Source organism: Nyctibius grandis, chromosome 4 (assembly GCF_013368605.1).
Source record: "Nyctibius grandis isolate bNycGra1 chromosome 4, bNycGra1.pri, whole genome shotgun sequence".
Taxonomy (NCBI): Eukaryota; Metazoa; Chordata; class Aves; order Nyctibiiformes; family Nyctibiidae; genus Nyctibius; species Nyctibius grandis.
Genome location: NC_090661.1, coordinates 91,335,857 through 91,350,134, shown reverse-complemented (window position 1 = coordinate 91,350,134; position 14,278 = coordinate 91,335,857). Strand labels below are relative to the sequence as shown.

At 44.7% G+C, this 14,278-nt stretch overlaps 1 protein-coding gene across 4 annotated transcripts in view; it reads left to right on the top strand.

The window, feature by feature from the left end:
• SH3PXD2A (SH3 and PX domains 2A) overlaps nucleotides 1–14,278 on the top strand; it is a 273,110-nt gene that overhangs the window by 186,735 nt on the left and 72,097 nt on the right. For all 4 annotated transcript variants that reach the window (XM_068400244.1, XM_068400245.1, XM_068400243.1 and 1 more), the window contains one exon: nucleotides 7,628–7,759. In XM_068400244.1, coding sequence (XP_068256345.1) covers nucleotides 7,628–7,759 — 132 coding nt within the window. The remainder of the gene's footprint in view (nucleotides 1–7,627; nucleotides 7,760–14,278) is intronic.

Sequence of the window (14,278 nt, the reverse complement as noted above, 5' to 3'; positions counted from 1 at the left end):
GTGCTTGAGAAGGTGTATGTTGGTACATAGTCCTGCTCAGAAGTCTTTCGGTACATCTGGCAGGTTGTTAGCTCCCCATCCTCTTCCAGTTCATGTGGCCTTTCAGTTTCTAATCCAAATGAATCCCCAGTTTCCAACACAGCTACTCTTCATTCCAGACCTGCCATGGTCTGTATTGTAATGTGGCAGGCCAACAGAACAGACTCGAATTTGAACATGCTCTTTACCCACGTAGTATGTACCTGTGTCCTAGGCTGGGGATTGGAGACTAGAACAGAAGCCAGTTTGGTGCTGCTGAAGGTCCAGCCGAGGGCATGAGCCTGCTCCGCAAAGTGAAGACTCTAACCAAGGATTGCCAGTGGTTTAATTTACTACTTCGGAAAAAAAAATGGGTGCCATACAGCCAGATCCTGAGAGGTTCTGTGGTGGGACACTAGAGTGGGTCATTTCAACTGCCGTTAAATTCCTTGGCTAGCCTGCTTCGTGCCATGTGGAGTAATGTGAATGCATTGCACCGCTGAGCAGGACTAGGGCAAATGCCAGAGTATAAAGGTGACTTCAGCCTGGTGGAAGACCCTGTCTAGCAGCTGTGTGAAAATCTCCAAGCAGTTTAACAGATTTGTGTGCAAAATACTTAAGTTCTCTTAACTGTTGCTACCTGTAACCTAGTTGGTTAGAATCACTGTTCAGAGAGCCAACTTTCCAAGGAGTAGAAAGAGGACTCAACTTTTTTTTCCCTCTCACCCTCCTGCCTCTAATTTTTCTTGGCTCTACCTTAAAACCTAGTAAATAAAAAAAAAATAAAAAAAATAAAATAAAAAAAATCCTGAGACTAACAAGCTCCGCTTGGCAAAGGTCAGCACTGAATTTCTCCGTTTGTCAGGATTTTGTTGGAAATGCTGCTGAGGACTGTAAAGAAGGAAGAAGTGAACTTGAGAGAGCGCCTGCCATTTACCGTGGGCCAAGCTCGTTCCTGAGCTCCCCGTGGGGGCTGTGTTTTGCTGCTGGTTTTAGCTGTGCATCAGATGTGTATTCCAGTGCTGGAAGCCACAGTCTACCTTAAAACTGCCACTTGTCCCAGACTCTTGAAGACTTAACCAGATCTTGGTTCTTAAAAGTGCTAGAAGATACTGCGTGCCACCTTATTCTGGGGAATGAATCCAGGCATCAAGTTAATTTTCTGCTGCTATGATTGCTGGTCATATTCCCTTCTTGGTGGCAATGTACGCTGTTGGCTTGGGCTACCTGTAGGTGTTTGGAGCAGCAACCCAGGGGGCCAGGAGAGATCTAGTGCAGCTCATGGAATTACCATCTATACCAGATTTCTGCATGTATAGCCAGAAAGATAACAAGAAAGACTAGAGTTCTAGCTACTCTGCCAGGAAAGCTATTGCCACATGTACTGAAAGGCTTACAGAGCACACGAGTGCTGTGGAGTTGAGGAAGGTGTATGTATGGATGCTCACTTACAGAGAAACTTCCTGACATTAATCATGGCTGTTAACCTGGGATGAGAGGGTTTGCATGCTGACCTGGCCATCACTGGGTTGATGGTGCTCAATCTTGTTTTATTCTCAGGCATTCTCTGAGATTTGGACAGGGTTTTAGGTTAAACTTCTCTGGCTTTGAGTCTTCTGAATTACTTAAATGGTCAGATCCAAATGCTTCCCTCTCTGCTTTAAATCCTGTCTCTGCGTGGTAGCAGGGTGACACCTGCTTCTGCAACTCTCTTCTGAAAACACAACAGAATTGCTTTGTTCTTTGTAAAAAAGCTATCTGGCTGAGCTCAGGAAGGAACTACAGAAATTATAGTGTATTAATAACAAATTTGATAGAGTTATCAAAATATTTATTTTCATCTGTAATGAGGCAAAGGGATTGTTGCCAGTACTGCTTCATTGCTAAGACCTGGAGACTGGACTGGACTTGTACTGAGTTCCTTTTGTTACTATGGGTGGTGCTGAACTTCTGTCTGTCCCTAAAGCTTTGTGGCTCAGGACTGCTACAGCAAGAGCTGTTGATCTCTGAAGTCAAACACTGCTAGGGTTGGGCAGATTCCTGTCTAGCAGAAGGGATGGAGATGAATCCTCTTTCCTATTGCCACAAGCTGTGAGTGGCCTTTTACCTCCAAGAATAATTGTCGTGCAAATATAACCTGAATTTTGGTAAGTGGGGAGGGGGCTGAAGAGTGACAGGCTGGAGTGCAGGAGTATGCAGGAGATGAGTCAAAGGCCTGATTGTTTGTTTAGAGCACACTTAGAACAAAAAAACAAAAGCATGAGCAAACAAAAATCCAAAACAAAACAACCGTGTGTCACCCCCAGAATAAAAGAGAGATCGTAGGCTTAGAAACATGGTTTTGATCTGAATTGGCATTGTCCCCAAGGAGATTTGTAGGAGGCTTCATCAGTCCCATCCCACTACTTACTCTAGGAAATGGTTATTTTAGGAACTGCTTTTTTGAGACCCTTGTAAGAAGGCGAGCTCTTGTGTCATCTCGTGTGCTTTAGGTGGTAAAGTCTGTTTTTTATCTTGTGTGCAATAGACATTTAACCCAATTTTTAGACAGACCTAAGCGCTCTATCTTAAAATACTTGGGGATGGATCACTGGTGGAAGGCTCAAAGAAAACACACAGTTTTAACGTGTTTATTTATCTGATGTCCTTCTGATAAGAAAGAAAAGTAGAGTTTTTAGGGGAAGAAAATCCCTGTGTTTAGAGCTGGATATATGATTTTTGTGAGGGGATGGACTGATTTGAGGATTTTAAGTAGGCTTGCTGCTATCCTGCGTATTCTTTCTTCTTTTTTTCCCCCCTCCTTCCCCAAAAGGAGTTTTCCAGAGATACATAAAGGCTTACCCTTGAAGAATTGGCTTTAACAAGAAACCACAGCTCTAGATCCAAGCTACCACAGTTACTGCTCCCTATGCACAGAAAAGCGCAAAGCTCTGACTTTATCGTAGGGAAAGCCGTGACGCTCGGGGGTGCTTTCTGCCAAACGCCCCTAGATGCAGACCCTGCACGTGTCCTCAGCGGCTGTGACCCGGTCAGAAGAGCTGGACTACCTGCCAGTTGGTTGTTCAGCTGTGAATCATCCTTATGGCGTTCACTGACCGTTTCTGTGGTTTTGGCTGCTTCTGCAAAACTTCCACTGACCAGCCTAGTACTAATTCATTTAGTCGGAATCTGTAAACACTTGATTGATAATCATAAAAGGGCAATATAAAAGCCTGTGAACTGTATGGATTAAAAGAGCAGACGTTTATAGCCTGATAACAACAGAGCACTCTGGCAAAGATCAGGAGTCTCAGATTTCCATATCCAGATGATTTTATTTTTGGAGTCCAGTTGGTGGTTTTAATTTTTGACTGTTGCAAAACCATCGTAGGTCTTAGCTGTTGCAACACAGGAGGAGGAGGAGAAAGACGTTGCTTGGAACGGGTGCTCTGTGCTCTTATTTAGGAGGCTTTCATAGTAGTTGCCAGTCTGAGTGCTGCGGGAGGAACGATGCTCCCTCCTTGCTGCCTGGTGAGGGGGACAGGGTGCAACTATATCACTTAATAGTGCCAGCTGTGAGGGGCACAGACAAGCTCCGATGACATTTCTGCCCAGCCCTAGGAAGGGAATCACTGAGGTGAGGAGCAGGAGGATTGTAAAGTGGAGCCCTATGGAGAGGAGGAGGGGTATCCTCAAGACTTTAACCAGGAAACGGACTCGAGGCAAAAATAAACGGAGAGGCAAGCAAACTCTTATTTCAGCCAGCGATCTATCGTGTGCTCTGCTCTGGGGAGGGCTTGCGAGTTAGAGCTAAACCAAAACACTAATTCTGCTTTTTTGGGGGAGAGGAGTGGGGAACTTCACCTGGCATATCAGCCCTATCCTATCCTCTGCTCTCTGTTTCTCCTGCCTGGGCTGAAGAGGCTTTTTTAAGAAGTGGGGCTGTCATGTCAGGGGGGCATTGCAGTGTGCATGTGAGCTTGCTGGGGAACTCATGCCGCTCTGCATCCCTCTTCTCTAGTGTGCTTCACACTGAGCAGGCTGATATTCTTCAATGAGATGCTGTGTCCTGTGTTACAAATTAGAGCTGAACTAATTGGCAGAGATGCGGAAGTGCCCACGGCAGCGGATGTAATTGGTGCTGTGCTCTCTGCGGTGTTGCCTGTCTTGTTCTTTTGAATCCACTTTGTGGAGAAAATTTGCAGTCTGACATACCGTACCAGTGATGTTGTGGGCATTCAGAGTGTCATTGAGGAGTAATTCATCTAAAGATGCTTATGGAGGATGGAAGGCTGAAAAGGGCTAAAATTTTGGGGTGGTTTCTTTTTTTTTTAACCCTACTGACTGTGCCAGAAGGGAACACAGTGACAACTTAAACCAGGCTAACTAGAAAATGTTTAAGGCTTCTGATTACTGGAAGGAGCTGGTTTTCTGTTTTCTTTCCTCCTCTCCTTCCTTATTTCTTTGCTCCTTTACTGTTACTGAAATCTTCCCCACAGTGCAGTGCTTAATCCTGGACTAACACCACTCCAGGAGCCACAGGGACCCCAACCTCCAAAAGAGGGTGTCCTCTAGGCATAAGCTGCTGTAACTGTAAATTACCAAGTTTATTTGACCTTGGTTACTTCCTAGACCAAGGAATTTATCACACTAATTTTTTTTGTCTTAATAGGAACCCTGTAACACTTATACAAGCTTCTGTTAAAACAGTCTTTTAACTGTGCATGTTGCACTAGCCACTGTAGTGACAAAGAAGTCGTCCTGCAACAAATACCTTATCCAAGGCAGGACAGAGTAAATGGCATCGTAAAGTCCTGCTGGGTTTTGGATACGTGAGTGTAGATAGAACCTATCTTGCCGGACTGTTGTAAACCTGCTTTTTTTTGGAGCTGGAGTTGTGGAGGTGAATTTGAAGTGCTGCTTCTCTGGGTTTCCTGGCAAGGGCACCCCCCTGGCACATGGTCCCTGGCTTGGCCTTGGTGGCTGACGGTGGGGTGTTTGCCAGCCTGTGCTCCAGCCTGGTCCTCTCTTTGTTCCCAGCAGGGACATGTGCATCACATGAGCACTGCTCCTGCCACCAAGCCAATGCTGTGGTTTTGAGTTTTTTTCCTTACTCCCATGAAAACTGTCAAAGAGATTAGAGGAAACATGACATTTGGGGTGTCTGTTTAGCAAGTAGCTTTCTGTGTGTCCCTTGTTCCCTTTGCCACTGTTCGGTCCCTACTTTTGCCTTTCCACACACTGAATTCTCTGCTGATGCACATGCATCTGCTATGATGGCTTTTGTTTCTGGTTAGAGAACTGATATTTATCTTAAGAAGACTAAAATGAAGTAGGGGTTGTAGGTGTTACTTGCATAAATAGGTTGAAGGAAGATGATCATGCTGCCCTGTTCCAGACTGGAGAAGGGACTGTGTGGGAAGCAGTGTGAAATGGGGAAAAGCATCTTATCACACTCCAGAAAACCCAGTTAGTGCTGGTTTAAATCAGAACACACAAGTCAAGTTGATTCATCATGAGCAGAAACACGATGTTTATTTGGAATGAACAGCTATGGTGAAAATTTTTATTATAAATTTCCGTGTTGTCTGTTCACCGTCTTCTCCCCATATTCCTGCTGTTGGCTATGGCTCAACTATCCATAGAAAAGCTAAATCTCTTAAACACAAACTTCTAGAGGAGATTACTTCTCTTGAAAGAAAATTAACCTATGTAACCTCAGGAGAGTCAGAGGCACGCTTAGGGAGCAAGGGAGTCTTCTGATTTTCTGGATTTCTTAAATCTGGCCCAAAGGGAGGCATTGTGATAGCGTTTCCTTTCAGGAAATGGTTGAATTAATTGCTTTTTGTCCTAGGATTTTCATTTCACAGGATGCTGTTTTAATGGCTGATGCACTCTTTACCTCTCTCTTGGCAGGGATGCTAATTACTTCTCTGTAGAATGACTTTGCATCTTAGCCCAAACGCATATGAACATGCCGCTTTTGGAAATACAGCGCTGAGCATCCTGTGCTTGGCTGTCAGTCCCCTGACTTGTCCGGTGGACAGTTTCAGACCACGCTGCTTCCTTCCCGTCTCTTGTAGCCAATTTGTCATCAGAGATTCAGGAGACCTGGAGCCTGCTCCTGGCTCTGCCCCCATCACGTGAAATGGGACTTGCAGCAAGTAATACATCTGCTGTCTACCCTTTCCATCTGTGTCTTAATCTAGAGAGACAGGAACTGCCTCTTACTATGTATAATAATGCTGTTGGCCCAAACCGCTCTGCCCTAATACATGATGCTGTAATTCAGGAAACCTGTAAAATAATTTTGCATTAAGGCATGTGTCTGGCGGCTCTTAGAAAGAAATTGTAGATGCTTTTTGCTCTGGTCTGACACTCTGAAGACTGTATAAGTGAAGGTAAATTAAGAATCCTTGATGTCCTAAAGTTTTTCATGACTGTTTGAGGCAGTTTCCTGGCAGAGGAAAGTCAGTCTGTGCCTGGGCTTGGGGGTGTGGAGGCCCCAGCCGCACTGTTTATGTTGCACCAGAGAGCCGAGATGTGTCTCGTACGGCGAGTGGCAGCGTGAGGAGGTCCCCCTCCGTGTCTGGCATGGCAGCGTGCCTGCCTCACAGCTCCACCCCAAAATGCACAATTTCGGTTTGGGGGTGGAAGAGTCAGAAATCAAAAATACCCAAGAAACAACTCCAGGAGTGTAGGGGAAGGGAGGAGAACTGTCATCTTGTGCCTTTTTTTGTCCGTTTGTGTGAGAGCCTACACTCATTCATAAAGGGCTCTGACAGTCGAAAGCCCTCCGTATGAAGAGAAACCAAACAGCTGGAGAGGTTGGCTCCAAGGGCTCCAAAGAGGCACCAAAGGGCGATGGAGAGGGGGAAGCTGGAGCGCGCTGTGCCCCTGTCCCGCTCGGGGCTGCTCTGCCGTGGGGAATGCGGAACTGCGGAGCTGGTGGGGGGCAGGCGGGGGGTGGCTGTGTTTGAGCAAGGATCTGGCGCTATAACTCTTTTTTCTTCTTCTGTTTCAAGTAAACACTCTTCCCCGCCCTCCCCTCTCTCCCTCCACCCCACCTCCCTCTCTTTCAATCCCGCTCATGTGTTTCTATTTAAGGGCTGCAGTGCAGACGAATATGATTGGCATCTACAGCCCCCTCTTGACTTTCAGCTCAAGCCTTTAGAGTGGAGAAGGAGCTGAGCCGCCAAGGGGAGAGCTGTTTTTTCTTTGGGTTTACTGGGGGGATGGCTCAGCTGTGGATTTGTGCCGCTTCTGCCCAGGATTTTTCTCTCTGAATGGGAGCAAGAATTGTGGAAACCATGTTGGGAAGAGGTTTATTTTCAGAATCCATCATGAAACTTTGCAACTAATTCACTGTTTTCGGCTTGTTTTTGTCTTTTTTTTTTTCCTCCCCTTTTTTCTTCTTCTCTCCAATGTTCCTCTGTGCTGCTGGGTTGTGGGCCAGAGGAGGCAGTTTCTATATGGCCAGCCATTTGGGGATATGCTGCGAGCCAAGGTTGTTTGCTGATTCGTTTGGCTCCGGTGACAAGTTGGCCTGTCGTGAATTGGATGGACGGAGGTCGCTCTCGAGGAGCCATGGCTGGAAGCTGGCTTACGGCTTGCTTTTTCCCTTCCCCAGGTGCTGATGCTAGCTCTGAACCCATGATCCTGGAGCAATATGTGGTGGTGTCCAACTATGAGAAGCAGGAGAACTCTGAGATCAGCCTCCAGGCTGGAGAGGTCGTGGATGTCATAGAGAAAAATGAAAGCGGTAAGACACGTTTGCTGTTTTTCCCTCTTCCAATGTCTGATTTTTGCCGGTGTTCATCTTCTTTCGGTTTCCTCATCACTACTTGTAGCTGTACGTTAGCTCCATCTGGTATAGTTACTATGTCTGGCTGAGGATGTTGAAGTTTCTCAGTGTTGATTTGGGCAGGGGGCCAAATGTTGCCTTCTACTGTAAGAATGTTTCATAGGTTTTGTGCATTAATTAGCCAAAGTACGCTAATGGAAAATGAAGGTGAAGGAGAGAAGTATCTGCAGCTAATGAAGCTGATGTATGGTAGACTGATATAGCTGTACTACTGTCTCTTCAAGTCTCTGTCAGCATTTCCATTACTAACTCCCTTTTTGGAGGATTTATAGGATGAGTGTTTAAAAATTGCTTGGGATGAAACTTGGCTTGGCAGGCTAGCCTGTGGCCCAGAGCTTGGTAGGGAGCAGAGAGAATGTGCGTAGATAAATACGTGGCCATGCATGGTTTCAAAACTTCTTGCAGAAGTGTTAATTGGGGAATCTTGAGGCAAGGAGGCAGAGCCTGTCCTGTAAAAGCAAAATGAAATCCCTTCTTCTGCCATCCCTGAAATAACCAGCTTCCACTTGAAAAATGAGATTTTTGGCAAGTGTTTGTATAGATGCCTTTTGTGTACTTTAACTCTTGAATGTCTGATAGCTTTGAGGCAGGCTGAACAAACACAGGAGACTGTGTACATGTGAGTGGTTGGAGCGGGATAGCAGCTGGTTTGAATAACTGCCTGTCTTCAGCAGCTCCCCCTTCTCCCCCCCAGCACTCCTTGTGTATTAATCCAGAGCTGTTGTTCAGGACTGGTTTCCAGCCCACTCATGACTTGTGCGTCCTCATCCAGAGAAGCTGCTGGCATTTGGAGCCCTTCAAGCAAAGGCTGATGTCGTGGTAGCTCCACATGCAGGACTTCCACAGCTGGCTGGCTCTGGAGCATGCTGGGCACGCCAGAGCTTGGGGGAACAAGGACGCCCTGATCTGGGACTCAAATTCATCTTCCAGAGCTCTGAGTCAGGTCATCCACAATGATGACCATGCATTGTATTTTTTAAATTTATTTTTCTTTTAATGGAGTGGTTATTTCTCTGCTGTATGAAAGCCTAATGCTTGTTTGGCTCAAAGGGATGCAGTCAGTTGCTGGCCAGTGATTTCATGTGGTGTCCAAAAGGATAGTATGTGGAAATAAACTGGCTAGTGTGAACAGAAATGCCTGTGTCCTGGGTACTGACTGTATCACTTGCAAAACTAGTAGAGACCAAAATGCTCATCTGCCCCACTTTAAAGCAATAGTTATGATTGAAGAGGGGGAAAAAATGTCTTGACTTAAACTGTGTCTGGGCTAGTGGACAAGCATCCTCCCTTCGAAGCCTGAGGGCTCCTCACTGTCAATAATGGGTGTTACTGCTGTCAGAACAAGCCTGGTTATTGTGGCAACTTATATTCATATCCATGATATCCCTGTCTTGGAAAATGGCTTATGGAGCCAAGGGAATTGGGCTGTTAAATAATACAAGAAGTGTCTGAATTCCAAATTACAATTCTTTGGTGTTTTCTTTTAATGTGGCCTCTCTGTCTTGCACAGTTCACGTCATATTGTATTGAACCACATGGTATGTGGAGATATAAATGGAGAGTGTCAGGGTTTGAATTTAATTAGTGGGTCCAGAAACATGACTCTTCTAAGGAAACATCCTTGAAGTTGGATTACAGTTCTTAAGACTCTATTCTGAGGCTTAACAGACAGATTTCTTATTGTCTGTATAAAGAAGAAAGGAAATCTGAAGCCCTGAACTCCATGCTATGATCTTGTTCTTTCTATCTATATAGATAGATATAATACTAATACAGATACATATTTAAAAAAAAAAAGTCATGAATTGGTGATGGAGAGAGCATCATTTGCTTTGGATGCTTGTCTAAACTGTTCTGGCAGGGATCCATGTTTTAGTTGTTCCAAGAACAGGATCCAAACATACACTATCTCCTAGGTTAGGGATACCACAGGAATGACTTTAATACTAGACTTCTTGTCTATTCAGCTAAAGCTGAACCTATAAATGGCATGTAATGAAACTAGCAAAAGTTTCTCAAGTGTCAACTTTTTAAACTCTTCAGTTACTGTTTCAGTTTAGTATCTGTTTAGTGTAGGCAAGTGTGCCTAGAAGATGTGGTTATGACTTCTAAGAACATGGGGATACACTTTAAGAAAATAAGATTATTGGATTATGCACATGTATGGTAATTCATCTGACTGCGTGGTTATGTTGACTTAAGTGTTGTGAAACTATAGCTGTGATTGTATAAATCAGGCTTGTTCCTCTGAGCCAGACAGACAAAGGTGATGTAAGGTGGTATGGATTTCACCTGCAGCAGGGACAGTTTCTTCATTGAAGGAAGGAAGTATGGCTAGATAGCTTGTCAGCTGTGTGGCTGAGAAGTCCCATCAGACTCGATAGCGTGCATTGGGTGTGCTGCTGGGCCAATATCTCAAATCTCCTCGTGTGTATGCGTGCACGTAGCATGGTTTTGGGTTTTCTAACTGTACTTTGGGGAAGCTAGATACATATGAATGTATATACTGGATAGTATGGATGACTGCTTGATTTTAAAAGCCTTGCCTGAATAGGGATGTGTGTTGATGGCTAGAGGCACTTAACTGGTTTTTTTTTTTGCTTCCCAAGAGTGGGAGAAACCTTAACTTTGCTCTGTTACATGGCTTTTTAGGGCAGGAGCACCTTTACTGGTCAGATGGCTCTATACCTTTTTACACAGGGAGGCTCAAAAGTTGTTTCCCAACGATGGCGCCTGTTTCATGTCCTGCTGGATGTGGTCTTCTGAACACTTCTAGGATCTGAGCTAGAGTTACCATCTCCTCTGATGTTTGCCTGCAAATTGTGCACCCCCCCAGAAAGAAGTCAGCACTGATTTCAAAGGCCAGTGTTTAGGGCAGAGGTAGAAGGGAAAAAGAATCTGGCATGTGATTTATTGAAGTCTTATCTGGTTATCATCAAGCTATGTTAACTTCATCTTAAGTCAATGTGTTGCATTTGCTATATAGTAGTGTTCAGTGTTACTTTTCCCATATCAGAGATGGGATTTAAGGCATCTCACGGTCAGACATGTGCAAACCCATTTGATAGGGCCTTGTCTCACACTTAGTTTTCCCTTTCACTAGAAGAGAGTTGGATAAGGTTATCTTTACTATTGGGCCAATGAAAGTTATGACTTGGACATCACTTAAAGTTGCAACTTCCGTTCAGTATTATGACTTAAAAGCAAGGTCAGTGTAGCATATGTGGGTAAATGATTCCTGAAACCCAGTTATGAAGCCAGTGGGTCCCTATAACCCAACTGTTGCTGCAATTGCCACGGAAGCAAATCTTGCTAAACTGAAAGAAATCTGCAGGATTTATATACTTCAGAAGAAATTATTTAGTAATGTACCAGCTCATGGACTTCAACACTTGGTTTTGCAGCAAATACCTATATTGGCTCAACAAAAATTGTCCTTCAGACCTTCTTCTGAATGCTGGTTACATGAGCAGAAGACCCACAGTGAGCCTGATGTATCTGATAGATATTTTTCTCTTTCTTTTTTCCTCATCTGAGGAGGAAAATCTGCATATAGCAATGGTCACAAATGCATCAGGAGAAAAACAGAGGTTTACAGTCTCTCCAGATGGTGTCTGGGAAAAGGCTGTAGTTACAAGGCTTGTGTTCCCTGTTGGAAGTGACTGTGATTTGTTTAAATGCACTGTGTAACCAACCTGCACCGTCCAACGCTATCTAAACATCTCTGAGCTGTTTCAGAATAACAATGTGAATAGTTGACTCAAGTCTTGTCTGTTGAGTACATAGGCTGCTTTTAAATCTTAACCAAAAAAGCCTTGTGGAATGACTTAAAAATGTATTTCTGCTGCAGAAATTAAATGTTGTGACTTTTAAAGCAGGAATCTGACACAGATTTCTTTAAGGTAGAAGTGGGAGGGACTGGGCCAGAGCAGCTCCCTCTCTGCCAAGTTTTGCATGGATGTGGCTTGAAACGGTCAAGCTATAAACTGTAGCGGCAGTGTTTGCAATGGAAAACCTGACAGACAGTTAAGTATAAGCATACTCCCGAGCATTTCTGCCTCTGCTGCTGCTCTGCTCGCAAGCAGGACAGGGGCTCTTCCCTCCCAGCCCCCAGGAGCTGTGTCTGCGGTGGAGGCATTGTGGGATAGTGTTTTCAGCTGGGCTGAGCAGGACCATAGCCGCTTCCTTTGCAATTACGTAACTGCAGACCGATTTCCCATATTATATTACATACAATATGTAAAACAAAGCTATTATGGCTAGTGTAACTTTATGGGAACCCAAAGGGATCTCTGGGAAGGGAGGCTGCTCTTCTCTCCTTAACTGGGATGTGGGACATAGCACTGAAGTATCACAATAAGGAAGGTCTCTGCTTGTCTCAGTGCCCTTGTTTAGGGGTCTTGGGACTTGCTGGTTGTCCACACTGTGTTGGGAGATTAGTGTGCGCCTGGCAATGTGCTCTGCGTCACCATTTTGTTACCCTTGTGCTGCTCACTGGCTGCAGTTGTGATTTAGGAGAGGCCACAGCTCTCTTGTGACTTTGACTGCTGGGGACACACTGGCTTCCCTATTGCAAACTCCATCCTCTTAGGTGGAGGGCTTTATGAGTTCAGCTTCTGCCTCTTCATGAGAAACACAGCATGCTTTATGTGAAGGTGTTGCTTTCTGGGGTTAAGTAACTGGTTTTACTTGGTACCAAATCGGACCAAGTTTACTTTCTTGATGAATTACTGCATCTTGGCTAAAGGGGCACCATTAAAGGGGTCCAGATAGAAATAGCAAAGTTGGGTTTTTTGCATTTCAAGGATCATATTTCATCCCTGTATCCCCTCTGCCATACCTGCTTTGCAAGTAGCACTGATTTTTTTTTTTTGTGTCCCTTTTCTTTAGTGTGGTGGTTTTTTTTCTTTTAAATTCTGTAAAGACAATTGTTCCTGTCTTATACCTGCTTTCTGCTGCTTTACCCCTTTCTCTAGGATGTTGTCTTCATGATCCCCTGCTTTGTACACAGGGGAGCACGGCACTGTATGCATTGCTAGCAAATGTCTGTGAGCATCAGTATTATCATCTTGCAAAAGCTGGCCAAAACACAGTGTGCTTTTGTTTATTCTAACAGATAAGGGATATGCTAGCAGTTTCCTAGGCTTCAAATGTGGATGTAGCTCTATACCAAATTGCAAATGCAGTTACCATGTTTGCTTATGAAATGTCAATAGCTGTGCATCCACTGGTTGGATGTGTTGCCAGAGACAGTACGCCTAATTGCCAACATCATGCTTTATTTCAGGTGCAATTGCGTATGCTGGCTTTCCCTGGAAAGCTATTTTTTTCCTTATAAAGCATTTCAAGAGAGTGGTCCATCAGATGTGATTCAGGACTTGATTTCTGTTTATATATCCAGCCCTGCCCTGCTGTTTGCTCTGAGAAAGCTACTTCACTTCTTTGCATTTCCATTCCTTCCCAGCATGTCTGTGTATTTGAATTTTAAACCTTGTAAGAGATCGTGGTTGTGATATAAAAAGTAAACGCTCCCTTATACAGCAGAGCCTTCTCTTCATCAGTCCTTGAGCTGTGCCTGGAATTTGAGGAGGAGAAACAAACACTTACGTAGGTCAAACACCTTTTCTCTAGCACTGGTGGCTTCATCCCAGAGGACAGGTTTAGGCGAGTGGCCACCACTAAATACCTGTGATAGCTTGTGTAACTACCCCTGTATGCACCAGTGTTCCTAACTTTCTAACAAGCAGAGCTGAGTTCAAGGAAGGACCACCCCAAACCACTTCTTCAAAAACAAAGGTCTGTAGACTCCAGTACCCTATTCTGAATGCAGTGCTGCCCTGCTGTGCATCCTGCCTTTCTGGGCCTGTCACCAGCCCTGCAGCAGAGGATATTTGATCCACTTATGAATCAGTTCCTGTCCTGCTGCAGTTTTCTGCCCAGTGTATGTACGAAGGCAGACGAACATAGGCCATCTGAGGAGGCAGGGTGCGTGATTAGGAATTTTCAGCTAGGAGTTACTGGAAAGTTTTTTAATGTCCTAAAAAACAGTGTTTGTAGAAGTTTTCCCTCCAAATGGGGACAATGCTGGCAAAGCAGGATGCTTTTCTCCTTCAAACGCAGCTCAGGGGCTGGAGCAGGGCTTCTCTGTGCAGGCAGAGTTTCAGAGACATCTGTGGTGATGGTAAGGATGCTTAACGGCACTTGCTTGTCTCACTGCAGAGGTGTCTTTGTCTTCAGGCTTTTTGAAGGTGGTGATCAAGGTTGGTTGTTCTCTTGCTTTGTTTTGTAACATTATAAGCAAAGCATCCTGTTGGTGCATCTGGTTGCGAAGGGTGGGGTTTATTTTAAACTTTAGCTGTATGGAAGCTGGCATCTACAGAGGGAGCCTGGGTGCCTTGTTTTAAACTAGTCAATGCA